Source organism: Equus quagga, chromosome 1, assembly GCF_021613505.1.
Source record: "Equus quagga isolate Etosha38 chromosome 1, UCLA_HA_Equagga_1.0, whole genome shotgun sequence".
NCBI classification, from domain to species: domain Eukaryota; kingdom Metazoa; phylum Chordata; class Mammalia; order Perissodactyla; family Equidae; genus Equus; species Equus quagga.
In genome coordinates, this window is record NC_060267.1 from 97163036 (window position 1) to 97177910 (window position 14875).

General features: G+C 49.2%; 1 protein-coding gene across 1 annotated transcript in view; it reads left to right on the forward strand.

Annotated features, from left to right (window-relative positions):
• Positions 1–14875, forward strand: part of CACNA1B (calcium voltage-gated channel subunit alpha1 B) — a 195973-nt gene that overhangs the window by 77958 nt on the left and 103140 nt on the right. Inside the window, exons 13-16 of the mRNA XM_046647936.1 lie at positions 812–924; positions 3428–3559; positions 3806–3878; positions 12201–12318. Of these exons, the coding sequence (XP_046503892.1) occupies positions 812–924; positions 3428–3559; positions 3806–3878; positions 12201–12318 (436 nt within the window). The remainder of the gene's footprint in view (positions 1–811; positions 925–3427; positions 3560–3805; positions 3879–12200; positions 12319–14875) is intronic.

Here is a 14875-nt window from a genome sequence, read left to right on the forward strand (position 1 = left end):
TGCCCCATGAGATGTGGTGGCCTGGGAGGGAATTTGGGCCCTGTTGGGTGTCCTATCCAGAGGAAAGATGGTGAGGGGTCTGCTGTATTCCACCTTCACTGCTCTGTCCTTTATGAGTCCCTCACACCAGACACTAATCAAGATGCCCTGCCTCAGAGCCTATCTGAGGAACATCTAGCAGGAGGGGCATGCCACTTGCTCGCAAGTCTTAGTCCACCAACATGGGCAGTGCCTGAGATAACCCTGTCAGTGAAACAAAGGGGCAGCCTTGCCACAGTCTGTTCTTGGTAGCACATCCTGGCTCCTGGTCATTGGGAGAAGACAAGAGTCAAGATGCAATTTGTGAATCTGAACATCTAAGAGCAGTGGCAGGACCAGGGGGAGGAAGTTAAAAGGAAGCAGATTCTGTGTTCTGTGAGAAAGCAGTCTAATAGTTGAGGCTGTCTGAAATGCTTTGCTTCGCCCCAGAGGTGTTTGAGAAGTTGCTGGGGTCACCTGGCTGTGACAAAGCACAAGGAAGCATTGGCCAAGGCTGCTTTAAGATCTGACAGGAAACCAGCGGGCCTAATCTCACTCTACACGTCTTTCTAGTGTGTCTGGGGCAGGGGGGGATGGGCAGTGGCACTGGTGGGGTCTGCAGCCCCTGAAGGCTCAGGAGCTCAGGGCAAGGCGCGTGCCTTGTATCATCCTATCTGGCTGGAGCTGCAGATGGGAGAGTCAGAGTGGATGCTTACCGAGAGAGGCAGCCACACAGATATGCACATGCAGCGTGAGTGTGTGAGCACCTGAGGCTGACCCATCTCCATTGCAGGTCATTGTGGGGAGCATCTTTGAAGTGGTCTGGGCTGCCATAAAGCCAGGAACCTCATTTGGGATCAGCGTGCTGCGGGCACTCCGGTTGCTGAGGATCTTCAAAGTCACAAAGTATGTCATCTGTGTGCTCCTGGGTGAGGGGGAGTTGGGGGGGTGCAGGCAATGTGTGAGACTGGACAGCACAGCATTCTTGTTCCTAGGAATTCGTGGTGCCAGTCTTCAACTCAGCCGTCTGCAATCTTTTTGTGGCTTATAATTAGTTTAAATACAAAAGACAGTTATTAAGCACCCGGTGCTAGGGCACCAGCTCAGCACAACTTCATCTTGGCCTAGTTGGGGGCCAGGTCCATCCTCAAGGTCATTCCTGACCACTTCAATGCTGCCAGCAGGATTTCTAGTTCTTTTGTTAGCTTCATAATGCATAATTTCATACCATCCCCTCTCTTGAAACCAGCAATCCCGTCTGTCAGCTTTCAAAGGGCGATTTTGCTTCAAAGTTAATAGAGAAAATAGAAGTTATCAGGTGAATGTTGTCTGCCCACCCACCCTGCAGCCCCGCCCCTGGAGAGGGAGGGAGGCCTCAGCTGTCCTGGCCTGAGATGGCGCTGACCTTGTGACCTGAGCCAGCCTGGCGCCTGCCAGCTCCCATTCCCAGACTTGCTTTCTCCACCCTGTGCCAGACCCTGCCATGTCTGAACCTTGGTGAAATGACAGCCACATGACCATGTCTTCAGTTTTATCCCACTTGATTCTTTACATAACCCTGGAAGCGAGTCGCTCCATTTTGCCTACAAGGAGGCTAAGGCCCAGGGCAGTGAGAGGAGAGCTGGGACAGAAGTCTCTCCCCCTTGCTGCCAGAGTTGTAGTGAAGGAGAGGAAGAACACCCTCATCTGTGACAGTCTCATCAACAGCAAAGGCTGCTCTGCACTCAGCTGGTCTTAGCTGTGGCCAGAGACCATGCAGGGATCCCAGGCTGCTGTGGGCTCACCTGTCCTGAGTTTCTGAGGCTCCTGTACCATGAGCAGCTGGAGTCTGGAGCCCACACACATTCCAACACTGGTCTCTGTGCAGCGTCCCTGGCAGCCTGGATCACAGCACTGCAGGACCCAAGGAGCAGAGCTGTCAGCACTGAGCCTGTGTAGGAGACCCCAGGCTCTAGGTCACCCCTCCAGTGACCAAGATAGCCTCTCAGAACCCCACTGATCTTCCCAGGATAGATTGAAGTTCTCTTGGTCTTTTCTGATTCATTTTAAATCCAAACCTGAGACCATTTGAGGACACAAAAGTGTAACTGCAGAAGTTTTTGGCAGGAATTTGGCTCAGCTTGTCCACAAACATTGCTGGGCATTTTGTGCAGCATGCCCTGGTCCTCTGTTGCTTTTGTGTGAGATGCTGCTGAGAGGGCCTCTAGAAAGTGACCGGAGGGCTGCCGTCACCTTGGTTGTGGCGCCTGGTGTCTTGGGGCTCTGTTTCCTCCCAGAGAGCAGGTGGCCCTGTCCTGAGGTGGGCTGGCCTAGACCACTTCCTGTCCTGGGAGGAGGCTTTTCCAGAGTCTTCCAGCCCATCTTCCATTAGCCCTGGCACACTTCTTGAGAGAACCCACGGAGGATAGGTGGGCCTCTGTGACACCAGGACAGGGAGAAGGACACAATTTCAGGGCCCAGAGATGCCCCATGGTAGGGTAAGCACAGGGACACTGCCGTCTGTCCTGCGTCCTCCCCATTCCAGGTCACGAAACAGCACGTGCAAAGGCACAGAGGCATGTGGTGTGTCTCCTGGGGGCTGGGACTGATTCCAGGGCCTGGAGGGGAAGCAGTATGCTCTGGCTCTCTTGGGGAAGAGCTTTCTAGAGACAGGGTAGCACTTGAGGGCACCAGTCACTTGGTGAGCTGTCAGCAGCTGGGCTGTGGGCAGTTCAGTTGAGTGAGAACAACACAGTCTCTGACCTCTAGGAGCCTTTGAGTGGTGGGATGGAGGGTGAGGGCGTTGTGGGATACCAGGGAAATAGACTGTCACGGTGCTGCTCCACACACACTCCGCGCGGAGTGTCCCTGGTCCTTGGTGAGAGGGGCACTTGCACCAAGGTTCACACCACCCTTCCCTGTGCACCACTCCCCAGGCTCTCCGTGTGGGAGACCACACTTTAGGCAGTGGTGTTGATTTTTGTTTTTGTGTGGCTCCTTCTATAGTGGGCTTGTGACAAACACTCGTGGTCCTCACTTCACAGCGCTCTGGCCTGAGGCACTTGGAGGCTGTTTGGGTGCTGAGAGGTGAAGGCGAGGAAAGGCCAAGGGTCAAGTCTGGGGTCAGGCGCAGCTGCCTGAGGGGACATGCACTATTCTGCTGAGGAGAGTGACAGGGGCGCAGGTTTGGGAGATGTGGGTGCCCAGCACCAGACACATCGTCTGCCATGCCCAGGGGCTATTAGGTGGAGAAGTCCAGGATATGTGGTAGCTTCACATTTAGGTGTGGGGGCCTCAGGATTCAGAAGGTCCCAGAAGCCACGGGTATGACTGCAGAGAGTCGGGACGAGTGTGAAGTCAGCATCCGGAGCTGGCATGCCCTGGTTGGGAGCGACCCAGGGCTAGGATCAGATCCTGTCTGCCCCAACAGGTACTGGAACTCCTTGCGGAACTTGGTGGTGTCCCTGCTCAACTCCATGAAATCTATCATCAGCCTCCTCTTCCTGCTCTTCCTGTTCATCGTGGTCTTTGCTCTGCTGGGCATGCAGCTGTTTGGGGGACAGTAAGTAGGCCGAGGAGTGGGGAGTATAAGGTTGGGGAGGCCGGCAGGGGAGGCAGAGCTCAGAGCAGACAGTGCTGCCCCAGGCCTCCTCCACCTGCTTTCCCTCCCTGAAGGTCCTTGAAGAAGGCTGGTGACACTGAGAACGCAGCCCACTTTTGCAGCCTGTAACAAGCAGTGTTAAGACGTGCCAGGTCCTCTGGGCTCCTGATGGAGCTGCCTCTTCCTAAAATTTTTTATTTTTCTCAGGTTCAACTTTGAAGATGAGACTCCAACGACCAACTTTGACACCTTTCCCGCTGCCATCCTCACTGTCTTCCAGGTAAGGCTCTTGGCTCTTGACATGCTCCTGGCCTGCTCAGCTCTCCCAGGTGCTGGGAAGGTAGCCTTCCCTGTCAGCCCCTCCTGAGTGCCTCAGCACAACCCAGACAGCCAACATCTTGGACAGAACTTTCCACAAAACAGAAGAGAGCAAGTAGGAGACAAGCATAGATGGTCTCCACAGTGTGGACCTCCCGTTCCTGGGATCCTGCCTGCAAGTCTGGGCCAGGAGTGAAGCCCGATGCTGTGGTGCCATCCAAGGAGCAAGGGTAGCTCCCTGGGGAGCTCAGCTGGCCAGCAGCCACTGGGCCTCAAGCTGCAAAATTTATCTCTCAGCCCCTAGACCTGGAGTCATGTCTGTCTTTTAACCTTTGAGGATAAAACAACAGAGCTCTCCCTAGACCTCTCCCTCTAGTGTCTCGGGCCCCAGCAGCCCCTCAGTTCTCTTTTGTGTCTGGAAAACGGGCCCCCGCTGCTGCTTGGGGGGGAGGCTATCGGCTCGAGTCCTGTATGCTGCAACCCTTGCAGCTCAAGGACTCTGCCCTCTTGGGGGGCCCTTTTGAGGGCCCTCTTGTGTGAGCACTTCCCCTCACAGGGCTACAGCCCCCATTGCTGCCCATGGCTGGCCTCACCGACGTGATCCTGCCAAACGTTTCTGTCCTATGAGACCCCCTGGGATGCACGTCTGAGAGGAGCAGACTGGGGTGGGTTGTCATTTCGCCCATGATGGAGCCCAACAGGCTGCATGTGCTCAGGCCTCAGCTTGGCGCCATGGCCTCTGGGACTGCTGACGCTACCCCTGGCCAAACCTGGAGCACACAACGTGTGTAAAGTGTAAGGAGGGGGATTCTTTTGGTCCCACTCTCTCAAAGGAAGGGAGTCTCTTCACAGACCATTCAAACTAAACCAGATGACTACAAAGGAGTAATTCAGTCCCAGTGGTCTGCACCACACACCACCCACGACTGTCTGGTCTGCATCACAAGCCCCCCACAACTATCTGGGCCGCACCACATGGCCCCCACGACTATCTCCGTCTCTCGTCCTGGGTTGGAACCCTACAGCCCCTCAGCCCTCAGTGACAGCAAAGCAGAGTGAGCTCTTCTCCCAGAGGCACTTCTGCTCCTGGCCATCAGGACCTTGTGCTGTTCTCATCCCCGCTTCCTCTCTGACCTCAAGTTTGAGTCACTCTGTGACTTCTCCCTTGCTCTGATTTCCTAAGTGTGGGGATGCTTGTCAGCTCACTGCTGTTCTCATCTTCTCTGACTGATACGCTGAAAGCCTTGGCTCCCTCACAGGCTGGTGACTTCCAAAACTGGGTCTCCTAAAGGTTTTTGAGCACTTAGTGGGTAAGAGGATCTGTGCCTTTGGGGACAAAGATAACTGGTCTCCAAGCCAGGACTTCCAGCAGAGGGTGGCCACATCTCCTGAGTAGTGTGTCTGCTCGGTGACGGGAGGAACTCCCTCTGTCTGTGCTGTCTTGAATGTCAGGCAAAGGGATGGGCCAGAGTGCATTCTGGACAAAGCAGTGAGGAGGGGAGCAGAGTCTGGGGTGGCAAGAGCACACAATTTGTGACGGTTTGTAACAGAAGGCATTGGGAGCTGGCGGGGGGGTGGGGCCAGGACGGATGGCCTTGAATGCCAAGCATGCGCCTTTGGTCCAGTGGGAGCTGTTGTAGAGTTTCCAAAGCAGGGAGGTCACGTGATTGAGAGTAGAGCCCTGCACTGTTGTGTTTGTTACAAGAAAGGACCTGAACATGGTTAGTGGTGGTGGTGTGGGAACCAGAGTGGAAGAAGAGGTCAAAGTCAGGAGAGAAAGATGGGTTCTTCTGAGAAGATGATGCTCTCATTTAGACCTCATACTCCCTCTGCTCTGAACACAGCAATAAGATAATAAATACATTTAGAAAGTAAAAGGACCTAGCCAAGCAGAAAACAATCTCTGTGGGCTAGAAATGGCACAGTGGTAAGGGACGCAGAGACCCTCCGCACTGGGCGTCAGAAACGTCCATGTGTGCCTCAGTGACTCAGCTCTGGGAGAAGTGTCTGGCCCTTTAAGGAGGCTGAGGAGAGCTGAGAGAGAGCTGATTATGGCTAGAGGCAGCTCAGAAGATGGCAAGGGCAGACATCAGGCAGGCCAGGTCTGTAGCTCTCACAGGGTACTGCTAAACTGAGAACCTGACACTCCAGGGTGGGAGCCCCTGTTTCTGAATGGGGCTGCAGAAAACAACTTCAACTTTGCTCATGGTGACTCTGTAGACTAAACTGTGGTGAAAGCTGAGCCCAAAGAAGAGAGGGATCAACACCCACAGTGGGAAGGTGAGCTCAGTCCTAAAGAAACAGAAATAACAGAACAAATACAGGTCACCTTAAACTCAATGTGCTTAATATCTTCAAAGGGTTAAAGGAAGAACTCATAACATATAACATAAAATTACAAAAGAAAGACACCTAAGAACCAAGAATAGGTTAACATGAAAAAGAACTAAGTAGAAATCCTAGAAATGAAAAATATAGCTATTTAAATAAAAAAAATAAAGGGTGTGCTGTACACTGGACATGATCCAAGAGAGAAGAGGTGAGCTGGGAGATGTGGAGGAGCAGAGCAGCTGCGGCAGGGAGATGAAGCGCAGACATCTGGTGTGAGCAAAATGATGCCAACGTTGTTTCAGAACCAGTCTTAGCAAGTGTGTACTCCGAGGGCCAAGCAGGATGAACAAAAGCAATTCTAGACCTAGACACGTTGTGATAAAGAGAAACTCTTAAAAACTACTCTAGAAAGACAGATTTCCCACAAAAGAATGACAGTCTGATGGCAAGCCTCTTGTGAACAATGATGCCAGAAGGTCTGGGAAAGTAACTTTAAAATATTGGAGGACAGTCCCTGTTAGCCTGGAACTCTGGTCCTGAGAGCTGTGAGTCCAGCGTGAGGTGAACTAAAGACACGTTTGCACACAGATACGGGGCGCTACCACCCCCGCCCCCCAGTGCTGAGAGTACCACGTTATACATCTGGTAAGGCGGATGATTCAGGAGGAAAAAAGTACGTTAAGCTAACCCAAGAAGAAACAGGAAACCTGAACTATTTCAGAGATTGAATAATTAAAAGTCTACTTACCCAAGCCACCTCATCTAGTTAGTTTTACAAGTGAACTCTAGGAAATGTTTAAGAAAGAAGTTGTGACAATTTTATATAGACCACTCCAGAGAAGATGAAAAGGAAAGCACCCCTCTCATTTTATGAGGCTAGAATAAAATAACCTTGATATGAAAAAACTAGACAAGGACAGTGTAAGAAAAGAAAAATATAGATCAGCATCAAAAACACAGAGACAAAACCATCCTGTGGGAAATAACTTATTAGATCGGCATATGCTTAAAAATGACTTTTATGATCAACTTGAATTCATCCTAGCAATGCAAGATGATTTAACATTAGAAAGTCTGTTAATGTAATTCATCATTTTAACAGATTAAAGAAAGAAAAAGCATTTGAACTATAGCGAAAACACAACCACCAAGTGAGTGAGAGGTCCAATGAAGCAAGATCGGCAGGTTGTGTGCATCATCAAGGCTGGGTGATGAGTATGTAGGGATTCATTACACTCTCTACCTTGTGTATGTTTGAAAATGTCCATAATAAGTGCTTTTTCAAAAAAAAAATCACATGATAAAACCCAAAACTCCTTCCAAATAAGAACTCTTAGCAGATTATGCTGCTATCGGTGGTCTTCGTGCAGTAGAACAAGAAAAATGGAATAAAATTTCTCAGGATTGACAAGGAAGAAAGAAAAATGTCATCATTTACAGATGAAATATTTGTATATACAGAAAACTCAAGTGGTGTCATTTCAGACAGTGGGAAACAATTTGCTTATCCATAGAGAAAAACATGAAATTGGATGTCTACCTTGTACCAGATTTGAAAATCAGTTCAGATGGATGAAGATCTAAATGTGAAAAGCAAATCTGAAATTTTGGAAGAGCATACAGGAGTACAGGAGTGTGATGTTATTAACTCAGGGCAAGGAAGGCCTTCTTGAAGAGGAGAAAAGGAACGGTCATAAATGACATGATTGACTAATCTATTAAAATAAAAATTTCTGTGCCTCAAAAGACAACATAAAAGGGTAAAAAAAAAAAAACCCCAAGAGGTCATAGACTGTGAGAAGACATTTCCTTAGTGTCAGCAAATAACCCACAAAGGATCATTGTCCAGAATATATCAAGAACTTCCACAAATCAATAAGAAGAGACGAATAACGTAGTAGGAAGGGGCAAAGGGTATAATGGGTAACTATGGGTGAGGAAATTAGGCTGATGAATAAACTTGTAAAAACTATTATCAGCTTTACTAGTAGTCAGGGAAATGCAAATTAAACCCACAATGAGACAAACTTTTCTCCTGTCAGTTTAGCTGAAATTAAATCTAACAATATCAAGTTTTCGAGAAGATGTGGAGAAATGAGGATTCCCTTGTGCTGTTGGTGGGTTGGTAGAACCACTTTGGAGAGCAATTTCATAATATCTAGTCCACTGGATGAGAACTGGAACTTGTGTGTAAGCAGTTCCTATTGTAGCTGTGTGCTCTGGAAATTCTTGCTCATTTGCACAAGAGACATGTGAGACCATCACAGCAGCATTATTTGTAACGGCAAAAAACTGGAAGTCACCTGAATGTTCATCATCAGGAGAAGGGATAACAAAGTGTGTTATGTCTGTACAGCAGGGAAAATGAAGGACTTAGGCTTAAATATGTTAACATGAATGAATCTCGCAAACATAATGTTGAGGAAAAAAAGATTTGGAGTAATATATAGCATGTGATACAATTTATTCAAGGATGAAAACCTACAAAACAATATCGATTATGGCATATATACAGTAAAAGTGTAAAAGCTTGCCTGGGAATGATAAACACCAGATTCAGGGTGCTGTTCCCCAGAATGTGAGCTCCATGAGGCAGGGTCTTTGTCTGTTTTGTCCACTCACAATCCTAAGCACCTGCATATTGCCTGACAGAGTAGGCACACTAAATGTTTGCTCAGTGAAGGTCGATGCAAACGATCTGAAATGAAATATTCAAAAATCAAGTCCTACTGTGTATAAAATAGAACCTCATAGCTAAACTTTGTTTATCCCAGTAACGCAAGAATTTGTCAGTGTGATTTCCCTATCTCTACAGGTTAAAAGAGAAAAATAAACATGTCAATAGATGTAGAAAGATAAAACATTGATGTGATGATAAAAAACATCATATACTAAGAATTGATAGGACTTAAAAAAAAAAACCCCACAGCTAGGTGGCTGATAGCTAGTGGGTTTCTTTTTTGATGGGATGAAAATATTCTAAAATTGGCTGTGGTAATGGTTGCACATACCTGTGAATATACTAAAAACCACTGGATGACACACTTTAAAGACTGAATTATATCTCAATCAAACCTTTACTTTAAAAAGACCACAGCAAGCATAGCAGGCGAAAGATTGTATGATGGTTAACTTTGTGTGTCAGCTGACTGGACCACAGGGTGCCTAGATTAAACGTGTCTGTGAGGGTGTTTCCAGATGAGGTTAGCATTTGAATTGGTAGACTGAGTAGAGCAGATTGTTCTCCCCAATGTGGGAGGCCTCATCCAATCCGCTGAAGGCCTGAACAGAACAAAAGGCTGAGTAGGGGAGAAGTGGCTCTCTCTGCCTGTCTCTGAGCTGGGAGATTAGTCTCCTCTCTTGGCTTCGGACTTGGACTGAAACTTATACTATCATCTCTGCTTGTGGACTGTGGATCTTGGGACTTCTAGGCCTCCATCACCACATGATCCAATTACTTGTATATATCTCCTATTGGTTCTGTTTCTCTGGAGAACCCAGACTAATACAGATTGAAAGAATTATATTGAAGGAAAAACAAGGATGCCTAGTATTCAGACAGTTGAAGACAGTGTAATAAGATAAGAAAAAGAAAGAAGTGGAAGGACTGGAAATGGATAGACAAGATTGCTATTATTTGAAAATGATGTGATTGTTTACAAAGAAAATCCAAGAGATAATAAGAGAATTCACCAATGTTGCTGAACACAAGATCAACGTACAAAAATACGACTTTTCTATATAACAACATCATTCGAATTAAAATGAAAGATTTCATTCACAGTAGTAACAAAAACTGCAAGGTACCCAGAAATAAATCTACAAAAAGCATGCAAGACTTTCATGAGTGAAATTATAAATTGTTATTAAAGGACCTAAAGAACGGAATACATGGATAGATGTATTTATAGATGGGAAGCCTTAATATAGTAAAGGTATCAGTTCCCCCTAATTTAATATACAAATTCAATGTAGTCCTGATCCAAATTCCAACAAGACTGCTCTTGGAATTAGCGTCTTGATTATGTGGAAGAGTAAATGTCCAAGGATAGCAAAGATAATCCAGGAAGGAGGGATTTCCCCACCATATATTAAGACTTTTTATAAAGCTACAGTAATGAAATTGTGAGATATAAAGTCAAAATATCTAAAGAACAGACTAGAGAGCCCAGAAACATGGCCAAGCCTATGTAGGAAGTTGGTTTTGTGAGAAAGATGGCATATAAATCAATGGGGAGGAGGGGATAGTCAGAAAATTGGTCTGGGGAAATTGATCTTCCATATGGGAAAAAGTAGATCTTCATCCCCATGCACACACAACAGCACCCACAAACTCCAGTTGGATTAGAAACCTAAATGTGAAAAACCAAACTTTAAAATAATTTGAAGAACATATGGGAAAATATCTTTATGACCTTGGGATGGAGAGGAATTTCTTAAACAAGGTGCAAAAAGAAGAAAAAAGGAAAAGACTGATACATCTGACTACATTAAACTTTTTTATATTACAAGAATAACTTAAAGCAAAGAGGAGACTAGAAGCAGACATTCCCACTAAACATTGCAGATGGAGGATTGGTGTATCTGAGAACACATGGGAAGTCTCACAGGTCAGTAAGAAAAAGGCGAGTCAGCAGAAATATGAGCCAAAGAGCTGGAAGGGCAGGCCACAGAAGAGGAGGTCTGAATGTCCACTGGCCACATGAGAAGACGTCCAACCTCACCAGCTTGCCCTTTCGGCCCATCAGATGGGCAGCTATCCAAGGATGTGACAATGCCAAGGATGTTGTGAAGATAGGTGGAAAAAGCAACCTATACTGCTTGCAGGAATTTAATTTGGGATAACTGCTTTGGAAACATCTAGTCAAGTCAAGTCAGAGATGTGCATAACCTACTATCCAGCAATTCCAGTTCTAAACAATTTTTTCATGTGTGCACAATGAGACATAATAGCAAAAACCTGGAAACCACTGAAGTACCTATCAGGAGGAAAATAGATAAATAACTTGGAGGAACACTATGCAATGGTTTGCATGAATAAGTGGATTTATATGTGTTAACATGAATAAACTTCAAAGATATAATAGTGAATGAAAATAGCAAGTTGAAGAATGATATATGTAGTCAGATTCCTTCTCGTGCACGTTTAAAACACACATGGTGTATTTGTTCATAGACACATGTGTGTCTCGTGGTATGGAACTAAAAAGACACGGACCCTCGCCGGATCCATGATTGGGGTTGCCTTTCAGGAGTGATCTCTGCCAGGGGACCTGGTACAAATGTGACAAAATGTTAGCGATTTTCATAAGTGGCGGACACAGGAATGTCTGTTATTTTATCCTCTTGCACTTTCCCACAAATACACGTGGCAAAGCGAGACCTGTGTCTCCTGATGGGGCAAGGGCTGCGTTTAGCAGCCCTCATAGCCTGCACAACTGGCCAACGGTACAGGAACCTGGAGGGTCAGAGGGCCTGCCGGTATTGTCTGGCCTTGAGCAGCTCATGGCCCCTCTCTGAACCTAGTCTCCTCAACTGTGAACCAGTGACCTAGGCAGCTCGGGGAGTCGGGGAAGCTCTGCTTCCCCGCCCTGCCTCCTTTCTCTAGCTCGTTGCTGTGGTTCTCCTCCTTGTTCACCTTTTTCTCCTGCTTGGAGCTCCCTTTCCATTGTTGGCTGAAAATCTAGAGCATATTCATCTGCTAAGGCCTGACCCAGCTCAGTAACCATGACCTTCTGGAACTTTTTCTGGAGGACCCTGGGCCACCTTACTTCCAGCAGCACCATCCTCTAAAAACATGTTTGTGTGTGTGCGTGCATGCATGTGCCCACGGGCTCTTGGGGTGCAGCTGTGTCTAGACCCCGAGCAAGCAGGTGTATGTGCATGTGTAGGGGCGGGTGTGTGTGGATGGAGATGGCCATGCCAGCGTGCCCTGCACTGCTCTCCTCTGCAGATCCTGACCGGAGAGGACTGGAATGCAGTGATGTATCATGGGATTGAGTCGCAGGGCGGAGTTAGCAAAGGCATGTTCTCGTCCTTCTACTTCATCGTCCTGACGCTGTTTGGAAATTGTATCCTTCTATGGGGCTGGGTACAGGGGAGAGTGCTTGGCCTGGGCCTGCCTCTCTCTCTTTTTCCCCTCGGGGGACGGGGGGCACGTTGGTCCTAAATATGAGGGGCGTCTTCTCATGAGGTGTGTACTGTGCAACTCCTCCCTCAGAGGAGATGGCCTGAGGAGTCCAGATGGCAAACATTCTCGAGGCCACCTGTGCTTGGGGGATCCGGAGGCTGTGGGGGCTCAGGTTGATAGAGGCATGAGTTGCCCATGGAGCCGTCAGAGGGGGGTTCAAGGAGGACTCTGGGAAGATGAGGGCTTTAAACATTGAGGACAGCAGGTTGTTGGGTTTTTTTCCACTTTAATTCAATAATTAAGTTTTGGTACCTCCCCTGCTGAAAACATGGTTCCTGCAGAGAAATCAAAGGAGAGTTTTCTGTGGAGGATGCCAGTTAGGCTTGTGTTTCAGGACCTTGTGTGGAAGGGGGTCTCTGCAGGGTCAGGGCAAGCTCAGCAGCAGTGGCGGCTCTGCCTCAGGCAGGCCATGTGGGGAAGGGAGACTGCAGGGCTCAGGATGCAGGTGGGGTGGGGGCCAGGCCAGGAAGATGTGAATGTGGCCCCATTGCTGGGGTGGGAAATTCAGGCCGAGGAGGGGCGTCTCAGGTTCTCAACTCATCCACACATTAGAGTCAAGTCCCCTGAGGGCTGTCAAAGCCCAGATTCCAGCCCACGAATGTGCATTCTAACAGGCTCCCGGGGGTGCTGGTGCTGGTGCTGCTGGCCTGGGGACCCCACTTTGAGAACTGCTGCTGGAGAACATCCTGTAGAGCCTGGAGGAGAGATCTGAGCTGGAGAGGAACTGAGTTTTCTTCTCCCAGGCTGACCTACCAGCTCTTCCTTATCTCCCTCCTCGCACAACTGGCCACTTGGCTCTGTCTGTCCCTCTTTGTCTCTGCCTGCTTCGCTGGTTCTCACGCCAGTCTGTGACCTGTAGCACTCCAGGCCTGTTTCTCTTTGCTTCTATCTGCCTGTCTCTCCTACTACAGCCCTCAGCAGGCACTGCATCATCTCTCAGCCCTGTGTAACGTCACAGCTGAGGTCCGGGACCCCAGGATGGGGTTCAGCTGAGCATGAGGGGGAGCTGAGCATGAGGCCCAGGAAGGGGGAGCTAGGGACCTTGAGGGGGCAGTGTTTGTTTGATGTGCTTACCAGATAGGTGAGACCTGGGGGCTGTTGTGTGAGAAAACCAGGAAGTGGCAGCCTGGTTGTCAGAGAGGGAAGAAGCCTGCAGTGTTGGCCTCAAATGGGGGTAGGGGGGTTAGGGGGTGTGGGGGAGGTGGGGCGGGTGGGGAACGGGAGGAGCAGCTGCTGTCCAGAAGGAGGTGCCCCTGCCCTGAAATGAAGCAGTGTCCCATGTGCACCACAGCTGCTTCTGACCCTGTGTACTCAGGCTAGGTGTATCAGCCTTCAGCCCTCCTTGTCCTGTCCAATCAGAGTCACTCTTGCTGCATTGTTTGTCCCTCTGGCTAGGCCCTGAGGGGTGTGGCCTTAGTTCTGTCCTTTGAGTGTGGCAAGGCCTCTGAGGGTGTCCGTGGCTGTGGTTAGTGCCAGGAGGTGGTGGTCCGGCCCCAGCGTTGTGTCCTGTGAGTGTGGCTGGAGCCCTGAGCAGGCCTGCCTGTGAGGCGGAGCTCTGGGATGTGGCTGCCCTGAACCTCACACAGACGCAGAGGCTCTCGAGCCTCACTCACACAGACCCAGAGCTCCTGGGAGGATGGCTGCAACCTGCAGGAGCTGAGTCCCCAGGCCTGTGGTGAAAGGGCTCAGTCACATGGAGCGCAGGGCTCTAACGGGACAACTGGGCCCCCAGAGGACATTGGCAGCGTCTGAGACAGTCTGGTTGTCGTGCCTGAGGGGGAAGGTCCTGCTGGCATCAAGTGGGCAGAGCCAGGGATGCTGCTCAACATCCCGCAGCAAAGGATTGCCTGATCCAAAATGTCTGCCGTGCCAAGAAATGAGATAACTTAGGAGGGAAACCACAGAGGCCTGGAGAGGGCCTGGGTCTGCAGGCATAGTGCTGAGGCACGGCAGGAGGGCTGGGGAGGGATGGTTCTGGGGAGGCACTGCTCTGGGGAGCACAGGGAAGACAGTCCTGCTCAGCACTGAGATGAGTTTGTGGGAAGCCGTGCTCCAGCAGCCGGAACATGGAAGTGACTCAGGTCAGCGCAGCATGAGGGCCTGATCCTGGAGAGGTGCGAGAGGGCGGGGCAGGGAGGAACAGCTCACCACAGGCCCTTCTGCCTCTGGAACCCTGGGCAAGTTACTTATCCTCTGTGGCCTTTGTCACCTCATTTCTAAGAGGTCGTAGTAGTGCTTCGTCAGGGGGCTCCTGGGGGTGCTCAGTGGGATGAGGTGGTCCAGGGGGTCCTGCTTCTGCACACTCAGTGCTGTCTGCCATCAGCACAGCTCAGATGTTGTTCCTGCTGCTCTGCACCTTGAGGGAGAGGGTCCAGGGCTTCACTCTGGAAAAGGACAGGAGAAAAAGCCATGCAGGCTCCTTGAACCTAGGACCTGAA